The sequence below is a fragment of the Pyrus communis genome, chromosome 14 (assembly GCF_963583255.1).
Source record: "Pyrus communis chromosome 14, drPyrComm1.1, whole genome shotgun sequence".
NCBI classification, from domain to species: Eukaryota; Viridiplantae; Streptophyta; class Magnoliopsida; order Rosales; family Rosaceae; genus Pyrus; species Pyrus communis.
In genome coordinates this window covers 3,705,948-3,731,285 of record NC_084816.1, presented here as the reverse complement: position 1 = coordinate 3,731,285, position 25,338 = coordinate 3,705,948, and the positions used below count along the sequence as shown (strand labels likewise).

General features: G+C 37.8%; 4 protein-coding genes across 4 annotated transcripts; 2 read left to right on the top strand and 2 right to left on the bottom strand.

Annotated features, from left to right (window-relative positions):
• The first annotated feature begins 2,186 nt into the window (after positions 1-2,186).
• On the top strand, positions 2,187-3,356 carry LOC137715671 (protein ATAF2-like). The gene has a single exon (XM_068455007.1). It carries the CDS (start codon positions 2,187-2,189, stop codon positions 3,354-3,356), a length of 1,170 nt encoding a protein of 389 aa, XP_068311108.1.
• A 4,954-nt stretch (positions 3,357-8,310) lies between these two features.
• Positions 8,311-9,531, top strand: LOC137715670 (NAC transcription factor 32-like). The gene has a single exon (XM_068455005.1). It carries the CDS (start codon positions 8,311-8,313, stop codon positions 9,529-9,531), a length of 1,221 nt encoding a protein of 406 aa, XP_068311106.1.
• A 4,972-nt stretch (positions 9,532-14,503) lies between these two features.
• Positions 14,504-16,751, bottom strand: LOC137716427 (uncharacterized). The gene is made up of 4 exons (XM_068455884.1): positions 16,555-16,751; positions 16,106-16,244; positions 15,540-15,673; positions 14,504-15,435 (listed from the first exon to the last, which is right to left on the bottom strand). Exons 1-4 carry the CDS (start codon positions 16,695-16,697, stop codon positions 14,664-14,666), a joined length of 1,188 nt encoding a protein of 395 aa, XP_068311985.1. The 5' UTR covers positions 16,698-16,751; the 3' UTR covers positions 14,504-14,663.
• Positions 16,752-20,933: 4,182 nt separating this feature from the next.
• On the bottom strand, positions 20,934-25,338 carry LOC137716081 (uncharacterized). Its single transcript, XM_068455475.1, has 12 exons — positions 25,155-25,338; positions 23,661-24,818; positions 23,410-23,522; positions 23,155-23,274; positions 22,941-23,028; positions 22,670-22,761; positions 22,490-22,594; positions 22,279-22,388; positions 21,991-22,078; positions 21,859-21,894; positions 21,663-21,759; positions 20,934-21,561 (listed from the first exon to the last, which is right to left on the bottom strand). The coding sequence occupies exons 2-11, from the start codon at positions 24,631-24,633 to the stop codon at positions 21,676-21,678; spliced, it is 1,809 nt and encodes a 602-aa protein (XP_068311576.1). The 5' UTR covers positions 24,634-24,818; positions 25,155-25,338; the 3' UTR covers positions 20,934-21,561; positions 21,663-21,675.

Below are 25,338 nucleotides of genomic sequence, written 5' to 3'. Positions count from 1 at the left end.
AGATTCCTCTTCTGTTTTCGAAAAACATGATGCCCATATGATATAATAAAATTCTTTATATGTGTACGAGATACCATAAGGGCCCAATATCTCAATATCAACTTTATCTAATGCTTTGGATAAGACTTCATATCCGAAACATAGGAACAAAATTATAATAAGATTGTTTTCAACCACATTAGAGTTGGGCTTTAGGTTAAGCCTCTTAGGGCTGGTTTGGTATTGCTGTGCTTTGAAAAAAAAAGTTGTTTTTGCTGTGCTGTGAGAATAAGGAACTATGAAATAAAGCAGCAGAGTGTTTGGTAAATTTTTTTGTAAAATTGCTTTTGGAAAAAAAAAAAAAAAAAAAAGCAATATGATAGTGTTTGGTAAACTTTTATGTAAAACAGTTGTGACTGTGTGAAATGACCAAAAATGGTATAATGAAATGACCAAAAAGGGTATAATATTATATTATTATTATTATGATATTTTATTTAATATTACTATTTTTATGTGAGGATTTTGTGTGGCCATGGGGCCCACACCCCATTTCCCTTATCCCCGTGTCTTTATTTCCCTCTACACTCCTGAACTCTCACGAAAACTTTCAGCTCTCTCTCTCTACACTCACTCCTCCACCGAGACACCCCCACACACAAACCTTCGATCTCAAACCATCTCACCACCAGATTATCATCATTTCCACCCCTACGAATTTCACTCTGCTTTTGCTTTGCTTCACCACACAGTCCAATGGCTTCCTTCACTGTCCCCTGTCCCAAGGCGTGCGCCGCCCCCGTTACCTGCCTCGGTTCCTCTGCCCACGTCTTGGATCTCGTCGCCCCTCCCTCCTCTACATATCCGATGAAATAAGAATATCAACTATGAAAATTCGATCTTCAACTCAGCAAGAAGGAGAAACAGAGGAGGGTATTTTTTAGATTGTGAAAGTTTCATTAAATTCTACTATTCACTCGTCTCTTAAAAAAAAAAAGGGTGGTTTTGAGAAGCAGCAACTTTTCAACTTAAAATAACAGTGACTTTGAAAATAAGCAGAGTTACCAAACAAAAAAATTTTTACTCTAGCTTTTTTTCATCCCTACTTTTTCTTTAAGCACCTCAATGTCAAACCAGGGTTTATTGCGTACTCTGGTTTTCTTTTTAAGAAAACAAAGATGTGAGTTGTAAGACGTTCCTTGATCCTTAAAAACTGTTTCTCATAATACAATCAACAATTAATTTAGAATCGCCTTCAGCACAGTGTTCTCTAAAGTTCTTCTACCATTCTTGAGAGAATCCTATCAGTCATCCTATATAGGAAGTGGCAATCCATGAAGTGATGTTGAATATTATTCCAAACAGCTAGAGCTATTTTACTTTTAATTCTTGTACTAAAAATAGAGCATGTATTAAGTGGAAGATAAACAAATTTGAATAAATTAAGATTTTTAACCATTGCACAAGCCTCATGTTTCAGAAGATTCCTAATTTTCTACTGTATATGCTATTGACTGTTTGATAATGTCACATAAACCTCTTCTCTTTAGGGAAGCATATTATTTCCCTATTTTTTATAGTTAAGTCAGAAATTAATGTTAAAAATTATTTTTCCAAAGCTTATTCCCTTCGTTTCCCAAAAATTTCCGTAGTTTATACAATTTCCGTTTTAAAACTTTATGGAGTTAACAAGGAAAATAAAACGAAACCATAGCATAAACTATCACTATCTGACGTGTAAGATTGAGCAATGATGGCTTACCAATTGAGTTAGGGATTCGTAGTATAGTTATACTAATTACCTAATAGAGTGACTCTTAATTACCTATGCAAAATTTAACTTTTAATTTTTCAGACCTCTCATGTACCGTCAAAATTATGGTTAATCCACTAAATCCTAGTAACTTTAGGAGTCTATTCCCTGCTCTCCAAGCAACTTACCAAAACCCTAATCCTGTCAGTAATTCCTACAAGCATCAGGAGTTTTAAATCCCTAATCTCTGATTAACTTACCAATATCCCTGTACTCGTCGGAACCTATAAGTACCCAAGTAACAATCCACTCAAAAATCTCACGATCACTTGCTCAAACCAAAACAACTACAGGGAGAAGAAACAAACTGCGCCGGTTCTTGTCCGATCGAAACCACAAGAAAACAGACAACATTATTTCACTTGACTCAGTCTCTTCTGGTGTTACCTTAGCTATGGAGAATAATTCCCTTGTGCCATTCGGCTTCCGCTTCAAACCCACCGATCAAGAGCTCGTGGGCCACTTTCTCTACAACTTTTTGGAGAACATACCGCTAATGTCGCTGTACAACACCCAAATACATGGGTGCAACATCTTCGGCAACAAATCAGAACCCTCAGAGATTTGGGAAGCCTATGGAGGAACTCAACTTGCTGATGATCAACCAGCCTTGTATTTCTTCTCCGAGCTCAAGAGGCTAAACCCTAAGGGTACCAACATCGATCGCAAGATGGGACGTGGAGGTACTTGGACTGGAAAAGCAGCCACCGTACGGGTTGAGGGGATAGTTGATGGGAGGCCTACCGACATCGGACTAAAAAGAACATTTCGGTACGAGAACGAAGGTTCGGAGGACCACAAGAGGTGGCTGTTAGATGAATATAGTCATTTTGCTGGTCCTAGGAATAACAAGAGTAATTTTAGCTACGATTTTAATGTTGCACTTTGTCGGTTGAGGAAGAAGGAAGGGTCCAGAATTAACAAAAGAAAGTGTTCGACTTCATCATTATCAAAGGATCAACTGCCGAATTCGAAGAAGCAGCGCAGTACAAACAAAAAGATGAAAAAAGAAGATGATCACGTGGTGTCAAAGGGTTCATCATCACAAAATATCAATGTGATTAATCTTGCTGTGGAGGAGGCACCACAAGGCAGTTCTTGTTTAAGTAGTGAGATCGTGGCCGTGAGAGAGATCAAAAAGTTTACAGATGCAGATGATGTTGTTTATGATCATGATCTCCTTGATGAAACACTCACCGTCGATGAATTATTGCCTGTGCTAGAAGCTTCCGGGATCGTTTCTGGTGAAGCAGTAGAAGAGCAAGCTTTGAATCCAATTATGTTAGAGGAGTTCACTCCTGAAACCCAAGAACTGCCTCTGCCAGCAGCTTCTGTAGTTGCTGCAGAAGGAGCCGTAGGACAGAAAGCTTGGGATCCAAGTTTGTTAGACGAATATTGGCTTGCTGAAACCCAACAAGAGCCTTTTCCGACTACGACTGGGATGTTTCCTTATTTAGAGGAAGCTTGCAATCCAAGTACCTTTGAGAACGTGGTCGACCAATCATTATTGGACATCAACTATTGGAATAATTCGTTTATGGATGATCAGTTCATGTCACCATAGTTTGATCGGCTTTAATTTCTTCTATTAGTACTTTTTGTGTTTCTTCAATTTCAATGATGAACTAACTTTGTTTGTTCTATAAGTTGAGTCTTAAGTCGTCATTCCTTTGCTTTACATGTTAACGGTTTCCTTTTAATTTGCAAGTTCTTGTTGGCTGCTTAATTAATCATGTTTAGGAAACATAGCATTCGCATTTTGAAAACAAAAAATTTAAGCGTAAGCAGGTAAAGAGTTAATTTGCAGGAAATCAATAATTTATTCTTCAATTGAATACAAGTCAGGTACTAATTGTACTGAAATTCTTTCAACCCCATAAAATTGGAAACACCGCCATTGTCAAATTTCAGAATTCCTCTACCTAAGTAGAACAGATGGAATGTAACATACAACAAACACAATGCGATTAGAGTGGCAACAGGGAAAAAATTATTTCACTGAAGCCGGTAAGATTTAAACAATATTTCACACTTGTTTCCTACAATGTGCCATCAGGCAAATATGACAATGACTCCTCTAAATTATTTGACCAAACAATAAGAACAATCATGCACTTGTTTGCTTCTCCTTTGTAGTAAGTCAATAAAATGTTTCTGCATAGCGGAGCTGGAGCTGTAAGTACATTACCTCAGCTCCACGTCTGAGGCCTGAGATAGCTTCCGCTGGGCGACTGATCATTATCTGCAGCTATAGTTGGTAATTGATCCCTTTGTCCCAGTTCAACACTACTGTGAACAGCAGAGTTACGCTTCTATCTGATGCGATGAAACTAAATTTCTTTGTGCAATCATCATCTTACTTCTTGATTGCATCCATATACATTGTTATTATCTTTCCAGTATCATTTTGCTGATCAACTGATGGATTACGAACTATAAAATCTGATGTTTCTTCCTGCAGGTACGGTCATTCAAAGCTTGACCTTCATCTATTCCGGCAGGTGTGTGTTGGATATAAGTCAACAATCTGTGATAAAATTATATATGCTAATAAATAATGAATGCGAATAGGAAATTAATAGAGTATGAATAACGAAATAATATTGAACAGAAATATAGAAGATCGAGGCTTGCGTACCGCAATGTCCTTGAAATAGAAATTTCGTCCCTACTCAGTGCTTGTAGTTCTACGGACGTCTGCTTTACCAAGATTCAACGATCAAGTCAGAATTCCAGCACCAAAAAAATTGACTTCTGGCGAGTGGTTCTCTCAGTAAGATGTTTTGGATTATAAAAGAAAATTTGTTTTTTCTGTATTCTAAATGCCATGCAGATGGATGTATATATAATATGATTATGCATGTTCGCAACAGGTATGACGAAGGGATGCATCTCTTGGGAGAGATCTTCTCATAGGGGTGTTTTCTTTGTGCGTTTTTTCACACTTCAAACTTCATTTGAAAAGATGAGTCTGTTGGTAAAAAAAATAATTAATTAATTAAATTCGAAATTAATTAAAAATAATTATTTAAATCCGAAAATAATTAATTGATTTAATTATTAGAGCCCATCTTTTGATAATTAATTATACATTAATTAATATGATTATGCATGTTCGCAACAAGTATGACGAAGGGATGCATCTGTTGGGAGAGATCTTCTCATAGGGGTGTTTTCTTTGTGCGTTTTTTCACACTTCAAACTTCATTTGAAAAGATGAGTCTGTTGGTAAAAAAAAAAAATTTAATTAATTAAATTCGAAATTAATTAAAAATAATTATTTAAATCCGAAAATAATTAATTGATTTAATTATTAGAGCCCATCTTTTGATAATTAATTATACATTAATTAATATACCCCAAAGCTCAACCCCAAGGGTGAGCCCAATTTTAGTCTCCAAGACCTATCACTCCAATCACTTTCTATAAGGGACAAAACCTTATAAAGTGAGAAAACCTTTAGGGAATGACTAGGGGTGGGCACGGTGCGGTTCGGTGCGGTTCCACCCCTAAATTGGAACCGGAACCGAAATATATTAATGGTTCGATTTGGTGCGGTTCCACTTAAATTTATGACTAGAACATTACGGTTCGGTCTACACCGGTTCCGATTCGGTTCTTACCGGTTTACGGTTCCTAATAATAAATTATTTGAACACCAAATCATCATGCATTCAAATACATCTTCTAAAACTGATTACATAAAGTTGCATACAACACATCTTTTTTAATGCAAATGTCTTTGGTAGTGGCACCAAGTCAACAAAAAGACAACTAAAATACATATGCACTGGTCAATCAGTCAACAAACAAAAAAATGATGAAACAAATTGCAAGTTTTCAGACTTCAGAGAGCAAGCAAGAAGCAGCAGCTCCTGTACACAATTTTTCAACCTATTATACCATGACATGTGTGTGTATATATAATTTATTTATTTATTATTAATAAAACGGTTCGGTTCGGTTCGGCCGGTTCTTGGTCATTCGAAACCGGAACCGGAACCGGTTTGAACGGTTCGGTTCGGTTTTTCACTCAAAGTTGACTTTTCCGGTCAACACGGTTTTTTTCGGTTTTTTTTCTTACGGTTCGATGCAGTTTTGCGGTTTGGCGGTTTTTATGCCCACCCCTAGGAATGACCAATGTGGGATAATGAAATTTCTACTCAAAATTTCCAACAGTGTGGACAACCAGCAGAATACTTGGTGTACAGGTATAACTTTCTATTAGTCCGTAGCAGCAAAGGCATGTGTGCAGGGTTCAATTTCCCAGCAACATTCTCATCCTTCATGAAGTTCCACATGTAGTAGGTGTAGTTCTCGAGCGAACGAGTTCTTGGCATTCAACTTGGTCTTAACCTCCTCACTTTCAGCTTTGTACCTCTCTGCCTTCTGTACAATCTCTCATCCTCTTCCTTTTCTCAGCCTGAGTTTGTCATTGGTAATAGGGGTTTCTCAATCTCCTGTACCGCCAACTTTTCATGTCATGGAATCGACATTGTTAGAAGAGATTTTAAGTTCAAATTTCCTATACAAGAAAAAACGGTACCACCAATGAAGTTCGATAATGGGTGCAAATCGATGTTCTAAAATTTGTGGCTATTTATCGTACTGCTGAAAGCATTACACATTGTTACAAACATCGCGTACAATAAGTGGCTATTTATCATACTGCTGAAAGCATTACACTTCTATTTAATGAAACCATGAAAGAGTACATGCTATAAAAATATGTAAAAGATGAGAAATTTTATTTAAACCCATTTAACCTCTCTCTACATGCAACTTAAATTTTAAATATGAAATATCTTTATTATCCTATTGCATAATTACTATCATGTACAAGATGAAATTAATTATAAAAGTAAAATTTATCAATATACCCCCTCCCACCCCCAAAATAATCAAACACTAACCATCACTAATCTTTCTTCGACGTTCTATTATGACAAAAATCCTAAGATGCATTCATAGAAATAAAAACCGTTTTTTTTTTTTTTTTTTTTACGTATGAATGTTGATTTTGAAGTTTTAGATCCTCCAACTTTTTTATCGTCATCATGACGACCACCACCACCATATCTCCAACACTACTCGTCACCTATAGGAAACTTACTTCTACCCCTACTACTACTGCCGCCAAAACAACAAGCAACAACTTATCAAGGTCAACGACAAGAAAAGATGGAGGAGGAGGAGAAGAGAGTTGGCATATGCTTTCACTAGTATTGCTACCTCTTATATATGAGATCAAAACCCATAAGAGTAGGGTTTCTTTGACAAAAGGATGGCTCAAGGGGAATCAAGCGTATCAGTCTGATAATTCGATATTATTCCCAGTACTACAATCTGGCCTGCAAAATATGCATGCATTTGTTAAACTAGTTAGGGTTTAGTTAATTTAGTTTGACTCTCATAGGCTCATGGCACTGTGTTTAATTAGATTAATAGATTTAATTAACATGGATCTTCATGAGACTGATTCGGGTAGCTTCTAATGTAAAAATAATGAGTGTAAAGATAAATTTGCATATTGAATTGGGTTTGCGAGGGTAGTTTAGGTAATAAAATTGGATTTAAAGAGATATTGATAGTTTAATTAAAAATGATATTGGTGTAGAAAGTAAGTTGGGTGTAGAGATAGTTTATAGGGGTTCAAATAAAATTTCCCAAAAGACAATTAGGATACAATTCTCAATAAATTTGCATCTAATCTAATCTCAATCAGTCATAATTAAAAGAAGAGTTTTTATCACAAATAGTCCATGAAATTGACCCACCACATCAAGATAGTCTCTAAAATTGATAATCAACCAATGTAGTTCCTAAAAATGGGTGTTGCAAATCAACAAAAATTCTGTTATGTGGTGATGTGACACATAACTGGGCCTCACAAATGTAATTAAATATTATCACTTGAAATTAAAAATATTTAAGTATTAACTAATTTGCATATACTATTTTTTCATAAATTTGCATACATACTATTTTTTTTCTTCTTTTGAAATTACAAGAATTAACGAAAAAAAAAGTTGAAAATTTTGAATTAAAATAAATTAAATACGTGGGTAATTAAAACGACTTATCGGCTATGAAAACATCACATAAAGGAAGGGAGCATATACCGTTTTATCTGAAATTAAAAGAACCAACGAAAATAAGGGGAAATTTGCACGCGATTAATTAAAATGAAGAGAGTCGGAGTCCTACTAAAAGTGGGTTTCTCTCTATTTCCTAAGACAAACAGGACGACTTAGAGTTAGGGTTTCTATTTTCTTACCCTCCAAGCAACTACACTGCCACTCCCCCCCCTCTCTCTCTCTCTCTAAATATACCTCTAACTTTTCGCTCTCTCTCTCTCTACAATTCTAAATCCAAATTCGGTAAATCCTAATAGGTTCAGGAGATTGCATTCTATAAATACCCAAACAACGCCCTCTCTAATCGTCACATCAAAAGCCACAGCAACCACAACACAAACCTACTCTTCACTACTCCACTTCTTCTGCGTTGTGGTGTTAATGGAGAACCATTCCCTTTTCCCGCCCGGGGTCCGCTTCAAACCCACCGATCAAGAACTCATCGGTACCTTTCTCCATTACTTTTTATTGAAGACACCGCGGCTACTGCCCCTGCCGCCGCACAACACCTTCATGCACATGTGCAACCTCTTCGGCAATAAATCCCAACCCTCTCAAATTTGGGAAGCTTTTGGGGGAGGAGCAGCACTTCAACTTGCTGCTGCTGATCAACCCGCCTTGTACTTCTTCTCTGAGCTTAAGAAGATAACCCCCAACGGTTCCAATGTTGATCGAAAGATGGGGCTCGGAGGTACTTGGGAAGGCAAGTCGGTGCCCGCTTGGGTTGAAGGGACTGAGGGTAATTCTACCTGTATCGGACTAAAGAGAACCTTCTGGTACAAGAATGAAGGCTCCGAAGACCACGGTGGGTGGAAACTGGATGAATACAGTCTCTTTGCATCTCCGAGGAAGCGCAACAGCCATACAGGTTACGATTTCGATTTTGTGCTTTGTCGGTTGAGGAACACGTCTGGCATTAACAAGAGAAAGTGTTCGACTTCATCTTCACAGGATGATGAAGTGCCAAAGATGAAGAAGCAGCGTCCTAACGAAGAGATCGAACAAAACATGCATGCGATCAATGTTGAGGAGGAAGGACGACAAGGCAATTATTCTTGTCTAACCAGTAATTCTGTGGTTTCTTATCAAGAGAACAATGAATTTGCAGTCGGTGATTATGTTGATTATGGTTATGATGATAATGATCTGAGATTGACCATCACTGTTGCCGAATTAGACAAAATATTGGCTAAAGAGCCGACCGATGGATCAGTAGAAGCGCTTTTTCCAACAGCTTCTGCCTCAGAGGAATTGTTATTGGGTAAAGAAAGACAAGAAGTGCCACTGTCGGTTTCTTCCACCGTTGTCGTTGCCCATGGAGAAGTGGAAGATGAAGCATTGAATCCAAATATGTTAGAGGAGTTGATTCCTGAAACCCGAGAACTGCCTTTGCCAGCATCATCTGGGACTGCTGAAGATGGAACCGTTGAAGAGAAAGCTTGGGATCCAAGTTTACTAGAGCAATATTGGCTGGCTGAAACGCAAGAAGAGGAACCTCTGAATCCAAGTTTCTACAGGGATTCTATGTTTGCTGATGGAGGAGTAGAGGAAGCTTATCATCCAAGTGCCTTCGACAATGTGGTCGACCAATCATTATTCTGAAGCCGCTAATTGGATAGTTATTCTTTTACGGAAGATCAGTTCATGCCACTTATTTTGATGTAATTAATTTCACTACCTGCAGAACTTGGTACTGAATGAAGATTTGTAACACGATTTTCACCGGCTTTAATTTCTCTTCTTATTAATTTTAGTGTTTCTTTAGTTGTCTATTGTGTTTTGTTCCAAATGATCATGTAAAATTATCAATGAACTGGCTCCGTTTTTCCAGTAATTTTACTTTTGATGATTTGTAAATTTGATGACCAAATAATGCTCTCTTAAATTCAACTTGATTTTCTTTTTAATTTGCACAGAAATAATTTCTTTTCTGCAGCCAGTTATAATTTAAATTCAACTTCTTTATGCGCGAACACAAAGCTTAATTACCGCAAGAAGGTAAAGAATGAGCAGGATTTGGAGAAAGAAAGTAAAACTAACTCAAGATGTAAGACAGCTCACACCAGGTTGCAGTACTTGCAGATATCAAAGCAGGGCAGTACAAGTAGAAAGATTGTTTGTTCCAGTAAAAACTCAAAAGGTTGAACAAAGATTAATTTGCATCTAATTTGATCCCAATCAGTCATGATTAAAAGAACTAACTTTAGGTGGAAAGAAAAGACATGAAGAAACCTGGAGAGCAATGCGTCAGTTGTGAAACCATATATTTCCCATGGACGCTTTGCCATTGTGCTCTCGCATTCGATGCCTTGGATTCACATTGAATCTGCATCAAATGGCATATAGGAGTCATGAAAGATACAATTACAAAGCAGCATCAGGAGTTTAGTCCTAGCACTAATCTAAGAGGAAAATAACCCCTAGCACAAGAGAAGATACGATTGCAATAAGCAGCATCAGGAGATCAAATTTTGGTACTCCAAAGGTGCCAATGATTCCGTTTATTTGAAACATTGTTCCAGAGCTAGTTGCAAAACATGAATGAGACACAGATATCCTACACAAGTGCCAATAGTGAATTGTGCAATCTCCAGACAGAGCCATTCACAATATGATCATACAATTTACTCTAAGCTATATTCAATAAAAGAAATACCATTTTCACTGCCAGCAATTTCAAATTTTGAAAAACAAAAAAAGGACTGAAAAGAAACTATACCTGAATTAATTTGGACTAAATTATCATACAAATGCAAATTGAAAAGCGTACGTGTCCGTCTAATAAATAATAATACTGACCAACAGTTGCATAAACATCGTCATTGAATCTGGAGTAAAACTCAGCATTCCAATTTTCAGCAGCATGAGCGATGAACAGTTTAGACTTCTTTGGGAACTGTTGAGGTGCCTCTACATGGTTCTCCTGCCAACAATGGGAGGGAAAATGATCACATTATTGTGTCTGGACTAGATTGAGATGATTTCTTCCTCAATGTCGCGAGTCCAAAACCACTATTCTGTTTGGGAGCAATGGGATGAACTGCATGTCCCTCCTTATTGTATCTGGACTAGCTTCAATAATCAACTAAAACGACCAGGAATTTTGGGAAAAAAAAACTAACCAAAAGTTTTAACATTGCAACTAAATGCGAGGAAGTATAGGTAACACTTTCAGTGTCCTCTATGAAGACTGACGTATCTACGTGTTGCAGATAATAATGATCAATGTAGTCCACACCAAGGCGTTTCAGGCTACCTTCAACAACATGACTGGACATATTCAGGAGTGCCATTTACTACAACGTCATCAGTGTCAAACCTTACGAGACCAAATTTTGCAGCCAACTGAACCTTGTCTCGAGGCAAATGCTGCAATGCCCGAAACACAAGCCATGTACGTGACAACGGACGAACAATGTAAGCATATGAACTTACAATGCAAGTTAGCAATTGTGAGAAGGCTAAAAGAAGCTATATTTAAACAAAACAGAACAAAGCAAACGCAAACCAACCACTAAGTTGGAGAGGACGGCATTTTATCAAACATTTTACATGCATACAACTGACTAGTCACAACCCAATCCAAATTACATATAGAGATTAAGTTAATACCTGATCTCCGACCCAGCCCGGCTTTCCAACTTCCAGTTCCGTAGTCATTGTTGTGGCGGGACCTATGGCACAATGCCGGTTGCTAGAGAAATTGGCGCGGCAAGGTGCGCAGTGAAAAAGAAAGTTGGAGTTTGAGTTTGGTACATACCAAAATTGAAATTTCTTAATAATAAACCACAGCAAGTGGCCCAGTGGTAAGGATGCGGACTACGGCTCTCTAATAAACAAAAAATGAGAGGCCCCCGGGTTCAATGCTCCAAGCCGATGAATCTACTTGACTGTGGCCACGAGCAGAGTAAAATTCTCCATAATCTCTCCTGAAAAAAGAAAAAATTCTCCATAATCTCTCCCTTTAATGAAAAAAGAAAAATGTATAAGCGAATAATATAAAAAAGAAAACAGAACGAGCATATACAATTTTTTAGAATTAAAAAAACTAACGAAAAAATTTGAAGAAATTTAAATTAAAATCAATTAAGCACGTGGTTAATTAAAATGAATTAACGGCTATTAAACTTAACATAAATGAAGAGAATCCTACTAAAATTGGGTTTCTTTCTGTATTTCCTAATACAATCAGGACGACTTAAAGTTAGGGTTTCTAATTTCTTACTTACCCTCCAAGCAACTACACTGCCACTCCCCCTCTCCCTCTCTCTATCTCTCCCTAAAATTCTGAATTCAAATTCAGTAAATCCTAATAGCTTCAGGAGATTGCATTCTATAAATACCCAAACAACGCCCTCTCTAATCGTCACATCAAAAACCACAGCACAAACCTACTTCACTACCCGACTCGAATCATCTTCTTCTGCGTTGTGGTGTTAATGGAGAACCATTCCCTTGCCCGGCCCGGTTTGCGCTTCAAACCCACCGATCAAGAACTCGTCGGTGGCTTTCTCCACTACTTTTTGGTGAAGACACAGCGACTACTGCCCCCGCCTCCTCACAGCACCTTCATGCACAAGTGCAACCTCTTCGGCAACAAATTCCAACCCTCTCAGATTTGGGAAGCTTTTGGGGGAGGAGCGGCACTTCAACTTGGCGCTACTGATCAACCCGCCATGTACTTCTTCTCTGAGCTCAAGAAGAAAACCCCCATGGGTTCCAATGTTGATCGTATGATGGGGCTCGGAGGTACTTGGGAAGGCAAGTCGGTGCCCGCTTGGATTGAAGGGACTGAGGGTAATTCTACCTGTATCGGACTAAGGAGAACCTTCTGGTACAAGAATGAAGGCTCCGAGGACCACGGCGGGTGGAAACTAGACGAATACAGTCTCTTTGCATCTCCAAGGAAGCGCAACAGCCATACAAGTTACGACTTCGATTTTGTGCTTTGTCGGTTGAGGAACACGTCTGGCATTAACAAGAGGAAGTGTTCGACTTCATATTCACAAGATGATGAAGTGCCGAAGATGAAGAAGAAGCGGGCTAACGAAGAGATCGAACAAGACATGCATGCGATCAATGTTTTTGACGAGGAAGGACGACAAGACAATTCTTGTCTAACTAGTAATTTTGTGCTTTCTGATCAAGAGAACAATGAGTTTATGGTCGGTGATTATGTTGATTATGGTTATGATGATAATGATCCGAGATTCACCATCACTGCTGACGAATTAGACGACATGTTGGCTAAAGAGCCGACCGATGGAGCAGTAGAAGCGCCTTTTCCAACAGCTTCTGCCTCAGAGGAATTGTTATTGGATAAAGAAAGGAAAGATGTGCAACTACTGGTTTCATCCGTCGTTGCCGATGGAGGAGTGGAAGATCAAGCTTTGTATACTAATATGTCAGGGGAGTTTATTCCTGAAACCCGAGAACTGCCTTTGCCAGCATCATCTGGGACTGCTGAAGATGGAACCGTAGAAGAGAAAGCTTGGGATCCAAGTTTATTAGAGCAATATTGGCTTTCTGAAACCCAAGAAGAGGAACCTCGGAATCCAAGTTTCTACAGGGATTTTATGTTTGCTGATGGTGGAGGAGTAGAGGAAGCTTATCACCCAAGTGCCTTCGACAATGTGCTCGACCAATCATTATTCGGAAGCAGCTACTTGAATAGTTATTCGTTTACGGAAGATCAGTTCATGCCACATATTTTGATGTAATTAATTTCACTACCTGCAGAACTTGGTACTGAATGAAGATTTGTAACACGATTTTCACCGGCTTTAATTTCTCCTCTTATTAATTGTAGTGTTCTTCAGTTGCCTATTGTGTTTTGTTACGGATGATCATATAAAATTATCAATGAACTGTCTCCGTTTTTCCAGTAATTTTACTTCTGATGATTTGTAAATTTGATGACCGAATAATGGAGAACTGCTTTCTTAAATTCAACTTGATTTCCTTTTCAATTTGTTCAAAACGTATAATTTATTGTCTGCAGCTAGTTATAATTTAAATCCGACTTCATTAGGCGCGAGCACAAAGCTTAATTACCGCAAGAAGTTCAAGAATGAGCAGGTTTTGGAGAAAGTAAAACTAACTCAAAGATGTAGGACAGCTGAAAACAGTTTGCAGTAGTTGCAGGTTTTGAACAAAGATTGCTCACACCAGTATGCTTACAACTTACGATATTCCATCAGGCACCAAACTATAACAGCGTCAAAGATTCTATGAATGGATGAAATTGAGATCTTCTTCCTCATCCTTCACAGTGTTCCTCATCTTGTGGGTGCAGTTCTCGAGCGAACGAGTTCTTGTCACCCAACTTGGTCTTAGCCTACTCCTTCAGAGCTAGTTGCAAAACATGAATAGCACATTTCAAATCGACTCAATTAATTGCACTGCAGAAACAAAGCATAAGCTTTTACAACACAAAGCTTGATTAACTCGAAACTTTTAACCATAAGCAGGCTTTTGAGGAAGAAAGAAAACCTTCCTTGATATGCAAGTTAGTCCAAACCTGTTTGTAAAGATAAAATGTAAAAAACAGGGGAGTAAATGCAATTCTCATCAAGCCATCAAAGCAAAAAGCAGTAAAAGTAGCAAGTGGGTAAAAAGAAGACTCTCATTCCAGTAAAAACTGTAAGAACAACAGTATTACAATAATATGCCATCAGGCAAAGATGACAATAATTCCTCTAAATTATTCAACCAAACCACAAGATCATCAAGCACTATAACTGGATGAAATTTGGTGACATAGTCAAGTCAATAATCTCAGGATAAGCACTAGTAGCTCTGCTCTTTTTCCCGCATAAACCGCCTCTGCATTGGGGAGCTGGAGTTGTCAAATCTATTATCTCGCCTCCACAAGGCCTGAGATAACTTTTGCCCGGTGACTGATCATCGTCTGTAACTGTAGTTGTCAATTGTTCCCTTACAGGATGCCTCAATTCAACACTACAGTCATCAGAAGATGTAGTACTGGTAGCCACATTCGAAGATGGAATTCTCACCGGTGATGTTATAAAACTGAATTGCTCTGTGAAATCTTCTCTTACTTCTTGACTGTCTCCATATACGTCGTTAATTGTCATTCCTGTATCATCCTGCTGATCATCTTCTGAATTATGAATTATAAAATCTGATAATGTTTCTTCCTGTAATGTGCTGTCACTCAAGAATTCATCGCATTCTTTTTCATTGTAGCACTCATAATTTCCAACTTTATTGCCGATATCATTTTGCTGATCGCCTGCTGAATTATGACCCATGATGTCCGATAATGTGTCTTCCTGTGGTGAACTACTGGTACACATATCTTCATCACATTCCCTTTCATTGCACCAATCATCTTCATTTTCGAAAATGTCATCAGACAGTTTGGTTGAGGAAGGAAGATCATCCATGGAACAAACTTTGACCTTCATCTGCTCCGGCAGGCGTGGACAGCCGACAGAATGCTTGATGTACTGGCTCAAAAAGAAGTTCACGGTGAGGTTCAAGCTGGTGATCCAAACAAACAAAATTTCACATCCCATTAGTACGAGTAAAAAAAGCATATGTGTATTCATTCACTCACAATTCACATGAAAACTATAAAACGATACCTGTGCCAGGGCGGAAGAGTGAGCATTGAGTATGCAAGCTTGATCTTGCTGACAAGTCCTCCAAGGGTTTTAAAACTTGCAGCAGCCTGCCTAACTGCCTTTGATACAGTTGGATTCTGCCAGGCCCATTCAAACTGCAATTTCCAAATCAAGTCGATATAAATCGGAAATCCTCAAACAAAAATAATCCCAACCAGGTATTAACTATTAACACATAACTGATTTCAAAATTAGTTCCAACCCAATGTGGATTCCAATCAAACTGGAGATATCCTTAAATGAAACATATTAACAACATAATTCTCAAGAAATTGGAGTTTGAAAGGTCCCAAATTCCGATTAATAAATCTTCATATAAATTTGAATCCAATAAATCCATAAAAAAATGGGGACCAAATGGATGCCAGAATTAGTACAAACTCAATGTGGGTCCCAATCAAACTGGAAACATCCTCAATTGGCACATAATTAGGATACAATTCTGAAGAAATTAGCATCTAACTTGATCCCAGTCAATCATAATTGATAAATTAACTAGATTTGGAGGGAAATAAAAATGTAGAGACCTGGAGAGCAGAAACGTTTGTTGGGAAACCATAGATGCACAAGACCATCTCCCAAGGCCGCTTTCGCTTCGTTCTCCAAGCTCCTTGCGATATTTCTCCGTTGTGCTGCCTTATTCGCCGCCGCGGATTCACTGTGAATCTGTATTCAGCATCACCCAGATAAACAAACAGTCAAATTGGAGTCACTTGTTGATCCAATTTATAAAAGAAAGCAGAAGAAAGTCTCAAAATTTAAAAAAAATTCAAACAAGAAAGTCCCAAATAAACAAACAAGCAAACAGTGAAATTGGGCTGAATTATTAATCGGAGTTCTAAACGGAAGTTTCAAAATTTAAAGAAATCAGATGGGAAATGATCAAATCAAGAATGGTATGATTACTCCGAACTGATTGGAGATTAAAAATTGATAAAAAATAATTAAGGAAATTGGGGGAAATTGGCAAAATTACCCAATATAAGTGTGGCCTTTGTAGCGAGGGCTGAGAGAGCTCAACAGATAGCAAGCAAAGAATCGACCTTCTCCTTCTTCTGCTGCTGCCATCGCCGTTAGGGTTTCTGGGATTTCTGATCCTGCCCTTTTCTTCTGCCTCATCTCTCAGACACTCTCCCTCACAAGCAGACAGAGTCACACTGAGAGGTATATTGAAATCGGAATGAATACGATTCGACCGTTGGAATATTTTACCCTTATTTGACTGTTTGAAAGCCTCGTCATTCGACGGTCGTGATCTGTCGGTGGTACTGAAAGAGCCAACAGGATCCTCTCCGGATCATTTTGGTGAAGATAGCATGGATTCGTGAATCGTGTCTGTTAATTGTATATCGTGGAATCAGTTTTTATCAAGTATTGTTTGTGTTTAATTTTAAATAAAAATATTTACAATAATTTCTGACCGTATGATGTACGATGAACGAATACGAAATCAAGTTTTTACCACGTGGCTTGCTGTTTCTTTATTCGCAAAAAGAATAAGCTGATTAGTGCCACTTCAAATACTTTTTTTTTTATATCTTATTCCATATTTGTTGAGCAAAAATTTTAAGGAGGTTATAACCACTAACTTTTATGTTTTGTGTTTTTAAACGAAGATTTGAAGGTTAAAATAACCGGAGTATCTTAAAATATCCAAAGTATTCTAGAACACTTGAGTGTATAAGTGTTTTATACTCTAAAAAATCATATAAAATGCTTTGATACAAGTTACAACACCAAATCAACTATAAATGACCTTGTTCTCTAATTTGGAACCAGAGAAAAAAAAAACCCCTTAATTTGCAATTTTCTTTTAATTAGATAGTTTTTTACTGTAACAACTACGTAATATAATAAATTCACTCATGTTATAACAAATCTCTCGCAATAACTGAAGTTGACTGCATATTTTGATACAGGTGAACTTTATCTTGATAAAAGTTGACCACCGTTTCTAACGATCATTATTCTGAATTTTTCAAGGGAGAGGGAGCTGAATCAATCAAGTTGTGGATGGATGGATCATTTGAATGTGTCACATCCTACATGGGAATGAGTCCATTAATTGATTTATTCCACTCTTACCTAATCCATCCACTTCCAACCAAAAAAGAAAAAAAGGAAGAAAAAAAGCTAATCTGTTCACTTGAATGCATCATCCAACCATTTTGAAAAAGTTTTCAGTGTACCAAAAATATGATTTAGTAAATTAAGTGTCATAAAATAATTTTTAGTATCAGCCAATTATTTTATAACATTTGATGTGTCGGGTCATGTTCTCACCCATCGGTTACCAATAGCAACCTAACATTTCGTCAAAAGGTTGGCCAATAAGGAGAAATAATGAACCCAAAAGTACAAGAAAACAATATATTCAAATCCCCAAGTCAGAAAACCTAGCACAATTTAAGCACAAAAACTAGGCTACTCAACTGTGAGTATTCACTCCATCGTTTCCGTGTAGATTGTTGGCCAAGTCCTTCTACTATATGCGGGGAATTCTATACACCAAGACTTTTAACCGTTAGATTATTGGTCAACGATATATTAACAAATATCTAACGATAAAAAAACCCAAGAGTATAGGATGCTCCGGGGAACCATTGAATTTTCGTTGATGGAACTCCTCCAACAGCTCATCAAGGAATGAAAGTACAATACCAATGTCAGGTACATAATGAGTTTACTTACTGCTAACATTACAGAAACAGAAATCCAGGCCATCCAAATCTTAAGATACCATATAGAAATTGCCAAGCCAACCTCCTATTTAGCAGTAGAGACGTCAAGAAACATTTTTTCGACAGAAAATACAAGCCCATGCTAGTGATAAGTTGCACATACAAAGTCAATTATCTGTCAGTAAGCTCAAGTAGGTCTAACATTATCCTTAAGTTTGTCATCTACACTTGGTTAGTTGGTTCATGATCCTAACATTATCCTCAGATAAACATTCCATCACAGTAATGTAATGAAGACGAAATGGTGATTGCAAAAGAAAAGAGAATGGCAATCCAACTTAATAGAAATGCGTCATAAACTCACGAATATGAAAATCTAATCCAAGCATTCATCTTTCCGATGATCTCAAGTCAAATGATCCGATACTCGTGAAGAGTTGAAGATTGAAAGAGCTCATTGCAACAAAGGCATTACTATTTTCAACACAGACGACATCAACTAAGGGAACAACAGCTATCGGATTTGAGGTCGGCAACACAGACACAGAGGGGCAGATACAAGAAGAGAAGCATTAACGAGCAAACCACTATACAAAAGCGTCATATTCCAATTCATTTGACGGAAAAAATTACACATTACAAGCAGAGCGCATCAACAGTCTGCAACCAGAATACCAGAAATGTAGAATCTTGGCCTAAATAGTCACATAGCAAGCATGCAAAAGAGAAGACAAAGAATCCACATATCAAATAGCAGTAATATGAATGGTATCACAACACTCCCTTCCAGATGCCCTAACACTCGTCAACAAACATTAGTTCATAGGATACGACAGCAGCATTGGTTACACATGTGCATGTGGGCATGTAAGAGAAAGATTATCTATATTGGGCTGAAATCGCAAACTCAATTAACCATAAACCAGCAGCCATAGCAACCAACAATTTCCATTATCCCTAACTGAGGAAAAACACAGAAAATCCATCACCATAAACAGACAAATGATCCTTACATTTGTCCATGCAAGCGTGTATACCAAACTTCGACATTCTAAATGTGCGTTTCATAAAATCCTCCCTCGGCCTTTTCATTAACATCAAGTATTGTATCTATTCTAATCGATTAATGAAACTCGAATGGATTAAAGCAGGAGACTTTCTTATATACTGACAACATGCTCTCTTTATAAATAGCACTGGCAAGGTAAAGTATAATGTATGAAAGCTGCCAAAGTTCGCAAGCCTTAGTTTTATAGAGGTGGATAATGTCTTAGTGAAATTTCTCCACACCACATTTTATTAGATAATACAGAAACCAGAACCAGATAGTGTAAAATACCAATTTTACAATACAAATTGGATTGACATTGTTTCTGAATAGTAGTAATTACAGCTACAGCACACCATTTGCAAACATTATACAACATTTCAGATTTTTTTCAACTGGATCCTTCCAAAATTACAACATCTTAGATTCATACGAGTCAATCTCAAACCTGGACTCATGTGCTATTCCCATCAATTACAGCATCAATCCGACTGCTTCGCTGTCGCCGGCGACGACAAATGCCTCCAGAGGTAGCGTCCGCTGGCCATGTCCATGACGGTCCAGAACCCGGATTCCACGGCGGAGCGAACCTGCAGAAGCACACAAAAAGAAGCAAAATTTGTTAAAACGGAGAGAAACCCAGAAGAAAAAAGCTGAAATTGGGTAAGAATTGAAGGGGGAAATGGATTGGGAACCTTGGAGAACCGGTCGGGAGATTTGTTGGGGTTTTGGAAATGGTGGGTTTCTTGTTCATCTTGCGGCGGTTCCAATTTGGGGTCGTCGGATTTGAGGTTTCTGAGGACAAAGAAGCCGGCGAGGGTGGCGGAGAGGAATATCAGAATCAGTCGGAGGGGACACATTTCTCCTTCTCAGTCTCATGCACAGAGAAAGAGAGGAGAGAGAGGGTTAAGAAATGTGTGTTGGTTATGAAAAGGGAGGGAGGGAGTAGGAAGGGTGCAGTTGAAGAATGCCAATGGTGAGAGGGAATGGTCAATTTTATTTTTTTTGGTTAGGTCATGAATTAAACTAATTCAAAGTTGGGAACTTTGGATCCATTGCGATAATTGCATTTGACCTGACACACACACACATGTCTCTAATTTATTTATTTTTAATTGCTTGAAGATGACTTTAGGGATAAAGATTACTTGGGGAATCGAGGTTGAGTGCTTTTAATCAGAATTCTGCTCCGGACCTTAGTGTCCGGAGTTTAAAGATCAAATCATCTGGGTCACTAATTGGTGTGTAAAAAAAATCAGAACTATTGGTTTTTTGTGGTGGACCAAGAAAATAAGTTAATAGGAATTGTTGAATTCAATTTGTGCGGCCTAGATGAATTGATTCCCAAGCTCCGGACATTAAAGTCTGGAGCGGATCCAATTCCCTTTTAATCAACTTAGTTAATCTTTTTTTTTTCTTTCTTTTTTTTTAACTAGAATTGAGTTTTTTGGGTGGATTTATAGTTAAAATTGTTTATGAGATTGCATAACTTCTTAGACAATGAAAATCGATAAAATTGATTCATAAATTTGTCTAAATTATTTTGGTCATTCGGTAAAAAATCCGTCAATATCCTAGCAAAGTAAAGGGGTTAAAATTATTCTTAAAAAGTTTAACAAACTCAAGAACTACTTCTAATTTTCCATTAACTTTCATTGTCACAAATCAAAATAAAGAGTAAAATCAATCTCAAAGTCCACTTTGGACAAAAAGGACCGCATAAATTATTTTAACATTTGCAATTACAACTCCCAACTCTTGGTACATTATCCAATAAAGTCCACACCATGTTGCATTTGCACTGGTTTCCCACTATCCTTTTTAAATGATCAAGCGATAGTGCAGCCGCCCGATAGCGCAGCCGTTGATAATGACAGTGGAACTCACGATCATCAATGGCTGCACTATCGTCGTGACCGGCGACTGACGATAGTATGTTAAGGGCATAATTCGAGAATGCGTGATCCATGGCTGCATTTTGCACCATTTGCACCAATCAGCCGAAAAAAGCCTTTCAAAATTATCTTTAAAATGTCTGCGATCAAATGGTCCTATAATCTGTAGAACCTTCAACTTCAAAACTTCAAAAAATAAATAAAGCTAGAATCTACAAAACTAATTCTCATTTAACTGCTCAATCTGTGGAGGCGAACAATCTGCGTGCATCCGGCATCTCCATGAGTTGGGGACCTTCGGCTTCCAAGCCAGAACAATCGTACAAGCAGCCCGCCACAGCCAAGAAGTACATAACCACCTAACATAGATGATTTCACAATATTAAGAAAGAACTTGAATCCGCCCCGGATGAAGAGCTAATGGTATGACATAACAATTGGTTCTAGAAGCAAAATTTACCTGACACTACGTATTAGACTTTGGCAACACGAGCAATCTTTGCTAGCACTGTTCTTAAACTTCGAATACCAGCTCCAGATTTTGAGCTCACCATCACCTGAAATAAGAACCAAATCCGGAGTGATTACATCATTTTATGAATTGATACACATAAATAGTCTGCTTGTGCTTATCAACTGATCAAAGAAAAGCATACCGCAGGTTGGACCAAAGACTTATTTGCTTTCAGACTCTGAAAGATCAAATATGTTGTATTGAAAATGTTAGTCTTAAGGAAGAAAATCTACTTATATGCTATATATTGTCAGCATAAATAAGCCACACTCACCTCTTCAATTTGCATTGCACGACGTGCCACATCAATTGGGAAAACTGTATCCGTCTTCGTCAATAAAATCTGATATTTAGTTTCAGCCCTGTAAATCAAGTAATAAACATCATAAAAAAAATTGAGAGCGAGCCATACAGTTCCAGAATGCACATAACAAGTATTTCAGCGTGCATTTGTATATATATACGAATACCAAACTTGAAGATAATAAAGGTGTGATTGCTTCCACTGTGGTAATCCCAACAGTCATTAAAATAGTAGTTTTATAGAAGTGTCTACTGGTACCTTTCCATCAAGTCAATGAGTTCACGATCCCTTGGCTTCATTCCCCATTTTGTGTCAATAAGTAAGCACACTCGTTTTAGACCAACTCTTGTCGAAACATACTCCTTCACCTACAAATTTCAAAGCGTCCAAGAAAATAATTATATTGGCGTATATAAGAGTTAGACTGATTCCACTGTAGAAAAGAAAAGAACTTAAAGTTGTTACTCACAAGCTCCACCCAAGCATCCTTAACTTCTTCTTTAGCATAAGCAAAGCTGTACCCTGGCAAATCAACCAGGCAGAGCTTTGATCCTAGATTGAAGAAGTTAATAGTCTGCAGAAAAAGCACATTTGTCATCAACAAACTGAACAGCTAACGAAATCATAGCAATAAAGCCTATTTTGTAACCTGAGTAAGACCAGGCTTGTCTGACGTTCGTACAACACCCCATTGTCTAGTAAGTGCATTAAGTAGTGATGATTTTCCAACATTTGACCTCCCTGAAAAAGCAAATGGAAGCCAACAACATCACTCATTGTCTCTTATCACAATAAAAGTTCTGATCAAACCATTGACATACTTAAGATGATGAACTCATAAATCAGATCAGAATTAAACTACTAAGAAAGGGATACAAAAGTAGAGCTAATTGGATTGCATCGAGGGAAACAAAACACACCTGCAAATGCAATCTCTGGAAGATCAGGAGGTGGAAATGATGATGAAACTTTTGCGGCGGCAAAAAATGTCAATTTATTTCTAAATATCTGTAAAAGTAGTAAAGGTTCATATTAATGCGATTCCATAAAACAGTAAACAGAGAGTCACCCTAACACTATATTGATTTAAGCTTGTTCTGAAAAATATATGAAAATTGAGATGTATAAACATACATTTTCCTCAATATTCTCTCTTTCTGAGCTGGTGGAGAAAGGAATATTATCCAATGGGGCAGAAAGTTCAGTGTTGTAGCCTGCCCTCCTCAACTCTATCAAGCGTCTACGACCCAACAACTTTAAATAAATAAAAAACAAGAGTTATATTTCAAGAATTGAAAGGTTAGAAAATAGAGAGAGTCTCCATACTTAGAAACATAAAATCGAAAAGCATATATCCCAAACATCAAAAGACCTGTGCATACAAATTACATTATCTTCCACATAAGTTAGGATTGAGGAACTTGGTTGTATTGCACGAAACTGTGCATTTTTTGAGATTTCAGCTTTTTCCTCCTCATCTTTTTCCTTCTCCTTTTTGCTTTCTGGGGAACACGAAAAATACGAGGTGTCAGGAAAATGAAAAACTCTACATTTAGTTAAAAAAGTAAACACAAAAAATACTAGTAGTAGTGATACAAATTCAAATTATACAAAAAAACGGAAGTAATTGATAAACTGACCGTTTATAACAATAGTATCATCAAATCTTTTATTTGAGATATCATGAGGATCTAATCGAATTCGCTTCCTCTTCTTTGGCTGATCATCTATCACCCCTGATTCTTCATTCAAAATTTTCTTATCCAGCTTAAATTTGTTATGTTTCTTCAGTGCACTAGCCTGACCACCATCGGTATTAACAGATTCCATCTTATCGCCCTCCTTATATTTGGTTTTACTGGAAACTTTTGCACCTCTATCCTTAGATGAAAAACGTTTATTTTCAGAAGTAGCATTCTCTAATCCATTAGAAACCCAGATAGAGCGAGGATGCCCAGGAGATTCACTTGCGTTCTTTTCATTTCCAAAACCATCCTTACTTTTGGTTTTATTGGAAACTTTGGGACTCCTAGGAGAAAAACGTCTAGTTTCAGAATCAGCATTCTCTAATCTATTAGAACCCCACCTAGAGCGAGAACGCAAAGGAGATTCACTTCCGTTCTTTTCATAACCAAAACCATCCTTACTTTTGGTTCTATTGGACTCTCTGGGACTCCTACGAGAAAAACGTTTAGTTTCAGATTCAGTGTTCCCCAAATCATTAGAACCCCACCTAGAGCGAGGACGCAAAGGAGCTCTAGTATCGTTCCTTTCACTATCAAAACCATCCCTTACTTGGTTCGGTCCTTTCCTAGAAAAAGACTTCCGATAAGATGCCTCTCCATTTCCAGATGACTGAGAATCCCGATCTGTGTCTTGGTCACCATAGATTCTCTTCCTTCTCCTATCACCATTCATGGTTTTAGAATCGTCCCTTTTATTAAGATCTCCACGACTCCCTTCTTCAGAATTATGAAACTTTATCCCCTTCTTATTAAAGCTCCCCTTCCTATTATCATCGTCCCTTTTTCCATCACTGTGAAACTTGGGCCTTCCAATAGATGCTTTGAGTTTCTTATTGAGCTTAAACCTTAATTTAGCCTCTGCAGACATGCTCTAACCACTAGCACTCAATTAAATACCCCGAATTCTCAAAAATCGAACCCACCCAGCAACAACTTAAAATATTCAGAAGCCAAAACCAATCCCAAAATTACAAGGCAAACCTCCTATTTTAGCACACACTTCAGAGCACCACCCTGAATATGCTGAAATTCAAGCAGATGTATGAATCCGACCTACAAAACATACGCAAAATAAACAATAAATCCCATTTCCAGTAGCAATTTAAGCAAGAAATTACACTCGATAGATAAATTCCATCAGAAAGTTTCACAATTTAATTGCACAAAGTACCACCTACAAAGACAAAGAAAAGGCATTTGCAATAAATGAATAAAAATAGAGAGGCTATGTTTGTTTCCATGGATTTGGCATTTGAATAGGGAGATTCCCACGCCGAATCCATCGTTTGGACACCGTCACTTGGAATGTAATTCAATACCGAATGTGCCCAGTTGCCGGATTCGGATAAAGCAAGGAACTTGAAATGTGAAATTTCATTTGGGACTTACCAGACTCCTCCTTTCGACCAAGCCTGAAGCCTCTCAAAGGCGCTGTAATCGCTGCAAAGACCGAATTGGGGACTTGGGATTTGGAGCAGTGCTTCAGCAATCAGCGCCAGTTCTCTCTGTAAAACGAGTGTTTGGCATGGACGCTTAAACCCTAAACCCTGATTCAGAAGTAAGGAGTGTGAGT

Coding starts and splice junctions, on each gene's coding strand:
- LOC137716427 (XM_068455884.1), bottom strand. CDS start 16,697: ATGAGGCAGAAGAAAAGGGCAGGATCAGAAATCCCAGAAACCCTAACG. Junction 16,245..16,554: donor AAAGGCCACACTTATATTGG/GTAATTTTGCCA, acceptor TGCTGAATACAG/ATTCACAGTGAATCCGCGGC. Junction 15,436..15,539: donor ACTCTTCCGCCCTGGCACAG/GTATCGTTTTAT, acceptor TTGGATCACCAG/CTTGAACCTCACCGTGAACT.
- LOC137715670 (XM_068455005.1), top strand. CDS start 8,311: ATGGAGAACCATTCCCTTTTCCCGCCCGGGGTCCGCTTCAAACCCACC.
- LOC137715671 (XM_068455007.1), top strand. CDS start 2,187: ATGGAGAATAATTCCCTTGTGCCATTCGGCTTCCGCTTCAAACCCACC.
- LOC137716081 (XM_068455475.1), bottom strand. CDS start 24,633: ATGTCTGCAGAGGCTAAATTAAGGTTTAAGCTCAATAAGAAACTCAAA. Junction 23,523..23,660: donor TGATACTATTGTTATAAACG/GTCAGTTTATCA, acceptor CGTGTTCCCCAG/AAAGCAAAAAGGAGAAGGAA. Junction 23,029..23,154: donor GAGAGAATATTGAGGAAAAT/GTATGTTTATAC, acceptor CTACTTTTACAG/ATATTTAGAAATAAATTGAC.